The 8641-nt window shown below is 39.9% G+C and overlaps 1 protein-coding gene across 2 annotated transcripts in view; it reads left to right on the plus strand.

Moving 5' to 3' along the window:
- Window positions 1-8641, plus strand: part of gnal (guanine nucleotide binding protein (G protein), alpha activating activity polypeptide, olfactory type) — a 47622-nt gene that overhangs the window by 6447 nt on the left and 32534 nt on the right. The window contains exons 1-4 of one of the 2 annotated variants that reach the window (XM_042067391.1): window positions 4277-4721; window positions 4960-5032; window positions 6124-6178; window positions 6371-6490. In XM_042067391.1, coding sequence (XP_041923325.1) covers window positions 4583-4721; window positions 4960-5032; window positions 6124-6178; window positions 6371-6490 — 387 coding nt within the window. In that variant the 5' untranslated portion in view covers window positions 4277-4582. Of the gene's footprint in view, window positions 1-4276; window positions 4722-4959; window positions 5033-6123; window positions 6179-6370; window positions 6491-8641 lie in introns of those variants that run through there. The other variant, XM_042067390.1, reaches the window with a different exon arrangement.

The raw sequence follows: 8641 nt of genomic DNA on the forward strand, positions 1-8641 counted from the left end.
GCGATGCACTCTGCTTTCGACATTCATTTACATTAGATTCCATTCTTTTCAATACAACTCCGCACACCAGCATTGCACTTTGCAGCCGTGTAAATCACGATTCAGTTATATTTGGTCGCTGCTCCATAAAATCCATTGTTCATCCAGTGTTTGCCTGTTAAAAACATCGGCGTTGATGTGTGTGGCAAGTGACAGTGCACCATAGACTGTAGGCCTATAAAATGGCAATGCACTCATGTTGAAAAGTTCCTTATTTTCAACTGAACTCAAAGATAATGAATATAGTATGAATATAATATTTTCTGTTTGTTATGCCCTTTATAATGTGTGTAGGCCTACATTTTGTGCATGCACTTCTGCAGTAGCATTTATTTCAGTTTATATCAGCTATATTTCTGAAGAATATATTGTGTTGCCTCAGGTCTGCTGCACATCTTTTGAAATTTGATTTGAAATAATCAAATAGACCTATGTCTTAAAGTTCAGTTAATAAAGTAACTTGCTTTGCTTTCATTTGAATCCCAATCAAGATAAACCATAATTGCTTTATTGTTAATATGGACTCCTGGAAAGTTCAGAAATGCAAAATAATAGAATTTTAATCATATGATAAAAATATGTGATTAATCGTGATTAACTATAGGAATTCAGCGATTAATCGTGATTAAAAATTTTAATCGTTTGACAGCACTAATATACATATACTCATGCACACATATACATAAATACATACATATGCACATGCATAAACACACAGACACAAATGTGATATGCACTATAATATATTCACACAAATATAATCACACGATATATGTATGTGTCATACAGAGCAATTACATGCACACGGGACACACAACAAACACTGACACATGTTACACACAAACACACAACACATTGTCACACACAACAGCACTGCTACACTTACACACACACACACACACACACACACACACACACACACACACACAAAAACACACACACACACACACACACACACACAGGTTTCCATCCTGTTTTCTGTGTCCAAACAAACTCTCACTCTTGCTTTCTAAATCGGTCGTGGCCGTCCTGTGGAGACTGGCCCATTGCGCCTGCAGGGTAGAAGTTCATGTGACCCAAAACAATAACAAAGGGATTAGAGGCCAAGAATGTGCTTTAAAGGAGCGCAGGGCAACAGGCCAAGTCTGCGTCTGTGTATTTATTTGACATAAACTATTCTCCAATGAGGGGAGATAAGTCATGTCACCCTAACGTTGTTTACGGGCAACTCAAGTTACAGCATAGAGACCAATGGTTTGTGTATATTTTTCATATTGTTTTATCTCACTTTTTTTATCTTAATTTTTGCAGGATTATATTTGCTAATTGTATGCTTAATCTCTTTTGGTAGGCCTTATTTTGTAGGTGGCAATGCAATGAATGATTTTTTTACAGATGTATTTTATTGTTGTCTTTGTCACCTTCTCTTTAGTTTTGAAAGCAATCTCAGTTAAGCCAGTTTTTGCGTCTTAATCTGTAACCATCTATTTTGCATTCACTCAACAGAAAGTATGCGCATAACGAGGCCAGACAGGAAACCTGTTCCCTGGCCCCTGATGTGAACCGGGCTGTACATTAACTCTTCTCCCACCCCAACCCTGCCAAGTCTGGCTCTCTGAAACACTAGTGCACACAGTGTCCTTAGAATTGCTTTAAATGTAGTTGTTTTTGTCTGTGCACCCTGGGAATAGGTAAAACCCTATAATGTGTGGTCACAGTATCTGTAATTTGGAAAACATTTGTCCCTGTGATGTACAGTATTGTACCCTTCTACTAAGTAGTGGTCAACTCATGAATTTTCTCTGAATCTATGCACAAATCTACTGAATATTAGACTTCCATAAAAAAATATTTTTTCCCTAAAAAAAAATCAGCTATTTTATGTCATATTGTAAGCAAGTATTAGTCAGATGACATCAGCATGAAATTGTATATTCAAAAATATAAACCAAACTGTTTTACTCTTCATTATGAAAGCAGCTCTCCAGATAACATCACATCAGTTTGTTTAAGCACCCATTTGAATATTTTATCCTCAGTATAAGAAACTTGTGCTCACAGCCACTGCTTGCCGTTGTAAATACACAAGCCATCAAATTCACACATAACTGTGAGTGACTAAAGTCTGTGGTTCAACAGGGTGCAAACTCCTTGGACCAGTGTGAAATCAGAGGTAACTAGCTTACCCACATAACCTCAGGAGTAACCGCAGTGTCAGACCTCATAGTGTGCTGTGTGAGATGTGCCCTCTTGTCACAGGATTTGAATATGTTTGCACAGCACTGTATAACCTAAATTAACTAGATGAATAGTATCAATGAAGCACTTGCCTTTGTTTCTCTGTAAAGAGAGAACAGACTGAAAAGGAACATTTTGATCAGATACTTTCTTCTAAATTATCTCCAGGACTAGTGAGGTTGAGTCCTGTGGTTTTTGTGGCTTTCATAAAAACAGTCAGGTTAGGGTTTTTGTTGAGCTTCTGATTATGACTTGGGGCCATTTCTGCACCTGTTTTCAGCAATGCTAAAGCAGTGTGTCACAACATATTGCAGGGAAATTTGGAGCAAATCATGAGTAGCCTAATGTACTTTATTGTAACGCACATTCATTTGTGAAATTCATTCACGGCTATTTTAATTCTCCATGTCAAAATATTCATCAAAGTCATAGCTTAATAATGGTTAATATTTGTTTATCTAATTGCATGTGAATAGCTGCTGACAAACTGTTTTTCACCGCCTTACTTGTATTCTCCAGGAGAGGGAGACAAGAGACTGATCACAGCAGGCCTTCTGCCTCGCTTTGTACACTGCCTCCTCCCAGCCCACAGTCTGGCTGTAGACAGTTAGGAGAGGCCACAGAAACCTCATGCATCATTTGCATCCTCTGCTGCCCCGTACCTGTTGTTTGACCCATTAAGAGTGCCTTTGCATCTCCTTTCCATATTCGTGTGCGGGAAAATCTTTCCATTGTCCCAAATGATGCCAACGTGCTCTTCTGTGGCACAGATAGCGATCATGTTCGAACTCGGAAGGACTTGGACTGTTCCAGTGGCTTTTGTTTATTTGTTTGTTGGTCTTTACATGGATGACACAGCAGTGATAAGGTTATTTTTAGTATCAAAATGAAAGGTTAGATAAGGCAGCCTAAGTATTTGTAGATAAGTAGACCTGTGACAAGAGGTTGATTAATTTGTATTAATTTTATTTTATGACTGTTATTATTGGCATATAATATTCTGGGACACAGCAGTACACAGTCCTATCTATCACACCAATAATGTAATATCAGTCTGGGGAAATATGTACTTTGCTATTCCTATACATTCACATGATAGAATATTTTCAGTCCTACGTTCAAAAACTTGAATGCTTGTAGCTCTATGTACTGTTATTACAGATGGTACTGATTTAGCTGCTCTCCTCAGCCTAGCTGTGCCTTGGCCACTGGTATGCAAACTTGGGAACTCGTTTGCATGTAGTCCATCATATTTGCAATGTACCAGTTTTATGAAGACTGAATGGTGGCCACTGCCTAGGATACTCCCCTCCCCCCACCCCACCCAACAACAAACACACACACACACCTCTATTCCCCTGTAGTCATTTTTGTTGGAAATTTCAGATTATGATCCATATTGCAATGGAGTAATAGCCTACCCAACATGCCATGTACTAGAAATGTTTTATGGGAGAGGCCCTCATAGCCATTAACCACTATAATAGGCCTACATGAATAAAAACTGCCCAGTTAGTGTCCCAAGTTAACATGTCTGTTGTGCAACTCATTATTCTGGAATCTTTTAATGATATAGCCTACCTTTTATATTAAAAGCCTCTCTGTTTAATACGTTCCCTTTTAAATATATAAGAAAAAATGCAAGTATGTGCTGTCATCTTGAAAATTCTCTACTGTCTACATACAATTCGCCTTGTTCTGGTGAGGTGAAACAAAGCTGTCTGCTATGACATATGGTTGTAACATTTGTTGTCGCACTGAAATATTTCTTGTCACAGATACCTTGTTATTTTGTCTATTTTGTGCTCTGTCTACTGTTTTTTTGGTAACCGAGAGCAGGTAACAAACCTAACAGCCGTCTCTTAGGCTGAAATTAATCTGAAGGGCAGGTACTGACAGCATGAAGCGAGAGGTGTTCCTCTTTCAAATCGGCGTTACTTCCTGGTGTCACAGAGAGAGGCAGTGTTGAGTTTAACAGACAGAATTGCGAGCAGCATTTTAGATAGAAAAATACTGAGAGAGAAGCAGGAGCGAGCGTTGGCTGGGTTCCAGAAACAGCCGATTTGTTCTTATTTATGTTGTTAGCCAAATGTATATTTTTTACTCTATTTATAATGCTTATATTTATTGGATTCGACTGAACCGTTTGGCTTCGGTTTGTTAAAGGATTATAGCGAAACCCTTTTTCACAGCGACGGAAAAGTGGCGCACGGATTTTTCGCCCCATTTGTTGGCCTTTTTATATAGAAAGTAGGAATTACTGTTACTGTTTTATACGCCGGGTGCGAGCAGAGGCCGACGGAAGATGGGGTGTTTGGGCAACAGTAAGACTGAAGACCAACGCATCGACGAAAAGGCTCAGCGAGAAGCAAATAAAAAAATCGAGAAACAGTTGCAAAAAGAAAGGCAAGCCTATAAAGCCACGCATCGGCTACTTTTATTAGGTAAGGTCAGGAAGATGTTTTTTGATAAAGACGTCGGTTATCGGCTGTTTTCAGTTTCGTCCCCTGCCCACATATGTTGACAGGTCTCGCCTGCTCTATGTAGATGGATGGGTTTAATTGCCACCGACTCGCACGCATTTTGTCAATCGCCTGTTATATGCCCTTTGCGAAGTGTCAGCGACATGTATTTATGTTGAAACCACCAGTGTAATATTTTTGTTTCGTTTTATTTTCTAAGGAGCTGGAGAGTCCGGAAAGAGCACGATTGTCAAGCAGATGCGGATCCTTCACGTCAATGGCTTTAATGCAGAGTAAGTGGCCAGATATGTTCTGTATCCGTAAGCTCTGTAGACTATTTCTTGTAGCGGATAATGCCGCAGTTTTATTTTTGCTTATGACATTTGCTATATGCATAACGTTTTACCATTCTACGTTCTCGTTTGCTATACAATGCCTTCATTTCGGGGTCTATTTTTCCAAAGCTAATGTTAGCACTGCAGAGACATAAGGCCCGTATTGGAAGAACAGCATGGCGACAAGCTTGCTATGTCCAGCTGATTTCTAAAAGCTGTCAGCGAGATAAAGACGTCATTATCGGCGTGTGCTTTGACAGAGATTCCCTTTGAATATCTCCTATATCATTGCGACTCAAGAGATATTTCTGCATTGTTTTGCGTCAGATTAATGGCTGATGTATCTTCTGGTCGTTTAAAGTTTTTGTGCAATGGTCGAGAAGTGTGCATGTCTCTTGGTCTGCATTAGATATTTTGCTAGATTTAATGTTGTCTAATATATAGGATAGGCTGACTCTAAAATGGGTCTCTAAGCTATAGAGTTTTTTCTCTATTTGGGGATGCTATTTATTCGCAGAATTGCATGTTCCCACGCATAATACAAAGACAAACGTATTAACAGATTAGAACAGTTGTGAATGCTGCTAATGGCCCACAACTTTCTTGATGTTTCATCGTATGATTATTTTGTTTTATTTGATGTAAGAGTTGTGTTTCTTTAGTATTAATTATTGTATGAACTAAGTGGTAGCCTACTAATATGATAGGCTACATTTGTAGATACAGTAAAATCCTATTTCATTTATGATAGTGGCCTGTATTGATGTTGTCATGTATTTGCCATATTATTTCCTATATGTAATTTAATAGTGATACATATCTGAACAGCTTTAACTAGAGTTTTAAACTATCTGTACTCACTAATACAAACATGTTCACTTTCTCTCTCACACACACACACACACACACACACACACACACATACTGTACACATACACATAGAGAAAGAGATGCAACAAATCTAAATATGTTCTAGCATTATTTCATATGGAAGAAGAAAAAACAATTATGGGTATCTCACTAACCTTTTATCAACATTTTATTCTCAGGGAAAAGAAACAAAAAATCCTGGATATTCGAAAAAATGTGAAAGATGCCATAGTGGTAAGTTGGTGTGTGCAGTGTTTAACTAAGAGACATGTGTCCTTCAGCATGCTACATGATATTGTTTACTTTTCCCCCCCCAATGAGATCGAATCTAGCGATCCCTCTGCAATGATTAGATTGGCTTATACACAGATTTATCCCATATTTATCCAGATTAATGTCTGTGTTTTCACCTGATCCGCTTTCCAGACGATAGTTTCGGCGATGAGCACTTTGATTCCTCCCGTTCCACTTGGCAATGTAGCCAACCAGCCCCGCATTGACTACATCAAAAGCATAGCGCCCCTCTCGGACTTCGACTACACCGAGGTAAGGATTGGCACGCCTAAGCCAGCTGGCCATTTGTTGTGGAAAATGTCGTTTTATTCCGGGCCATGCCAGTGAGCAGTGTCCCTGTCTCAGATGGAAGAACTTGATCTTGGTAATGGCTTTAATGTGGCCTGCCTGCCTGCATGCCTGTCACTGATGGTAGATGGTAAAGTTTTGTAATGCCGTAATGTTTCTAGGAAGATCCAGTACATGATGTTCAGCCAGAGACCAGAAGTTGCACTAATTTACTTTGATTTTGCTTTAATGATCTTACATAGCTGCTTTGTTTTGCAATCTTGCAGCAACATTTAGTTCTGACATGGTAGCCATTAAGGAAAAGGAATTGTGAGTGTGTGAAGTCTGTCTTGAAATGGATTTTTCATTATTGAGTGTTATATTAATGTACTTAATTTATTATATTATTATCCTACTAACCTGGCCATAACCAAACCACCTTACATGTACAGTCTTCATGACCCACGAGTCACTCAACATACTCTTGACACCATACCGATAACAGTACCATATGTGTGTGTATGGTTCTCATTTTTTGGGGGAAAAATACCCTATATAATTTTTATAGTCTGTTGTCAGAAATCATGCTTTTGTTACTGTAAAACTTGATACCACTTCTTGAAAGCAGTAATCATATGTCTGATTCCCTTGCTTTAAGAGAGTGTAGCAGCCCTCCCCAGCAGCTCTGAGATCAGCCCACTGTTCTACCTACTGCAGTGTACTCTTAAGTGCAGAATTAGCAGGGCCTCACACATGGAGACATCATGTGACCCCACAGCCTCACACACTGTGCCTGATATCATATAGTGTGCTAACTTTAACACCAGCACTTTATGTCGCTAATCTGAGTTCGGGAAAGAAAGAAAGAGAAGAATGAAAGATAGAAAGAAAGAGGGTGGAAAAGAATGAAAGAAAGAGAGGAAAGGAGGAAGGAAAGGCCAGAGTAGTAGCACAACTTCAACGTGGGCTTCATGTAAAAAAAAAAGGCACCATCGGTTGCAGTTGCAGGGGATGTGAAGTCCACACGTCTGCCTGCCTGTGTGTGTGTGTGTGTGTGTGTCTCTCGACTATGTGTGTCTCTTGGCCATCAGATGGCTTGACCTCATTCCTGTTGTTGGTTGCCTCCTGCGAGGCATCAGTGCTGAGGAAACATGCTAGGCTGCTTTCATTTCCTTCTCCTCACTGTTCATTTGGCTCACTTTATTGGTCACATCTTATTGTAGTGTTTGCACATACTGAAATATGTATTGATGATCCTCATGCCGCTCTATATTATTTGTTAATATTTTTTTCTTACTTTTTCACTGTTTGGCCTGACTACACTCCAGGTACTGTGAGACAGAGGTGTTGTCAGTGTACCGCTAGAAGTGTTTTGTTTTAGGAGGTGGGGACTTATGTGTTAGTGTGTGTCTGTATGTGTGGTGGTGTGTGTGTGTGGGGGGGGGGTCTTGTTTGTCATGCTTGAAGCCGGAACTGCTCTAAGAGATCCTGCAGGGAGATTTTGCCACATCTGTCAGACGTAGCTTCTGTGACGTTCCTAGAAAGACTCCGAGTAATTGATTTGCTTGTCTTGTGGAGTGTGGACCTCCTTTGAATCAAAGCCTTTTCTCTGTGCCTCCCAGAGGAGCAAGCGACCCATCGTCTGTGTTTTGGTGGGTCAGAGATGCGCAGACAAGGCTCGGGCTTGTTTCTTGCCGTGGAGTTACGAAAGAGCTTAACAGTCACTTCTTTTTGTGCTAAAATAGCCCGTACCCGGTAACCTGTGCTGCAGGGAAATGAATGAGTTCAGTGCAAGGGTCGCTCTTTGTATGTGTGTTTGCACATAATGTTGTGTGTGTGTGTGTGTGTGTGTGCGCGTGCATGCGTGCTGGTCTTGTTATCTAATGCAATCTATCCTCCATGAAATGAGTGAAGTCTATCCTCATTGGAAAAAAACTATAGACCATGTTGAGATGGTAAATGTTAACCAGATCAGAAAAAAACCATTGTTTGTTAGGTTGTTTTTGAATTTCTAAGCAATTTGAAATGAGCCCACTGAACCGCTCCAGCATGAGCAACGTTTTCCAAATGCTGGTGGAGTAGCACTAACGCTAGCCACAGTGTGAGAGTGCAAAAGAGTTATTGTGGGGTCGTAAA

The sequence above is a fragment of the Alosa sapidissima genome, chromosome 17 (genome assembly GCF_018492685.1).
Source record: "Alosa sapidissima isolate fAloSap1 chromosome 17, fAloSap1.pri, whole genome shotgun sequence".
In the NCBI taxonomy this organism is placed as follows: domain Eukaryota; kingdom Metazoa; phylum Chordata; class Actinopteri; order Clupeiformes; family Clupeidae; genus Alosa; species Alosa sapidissima.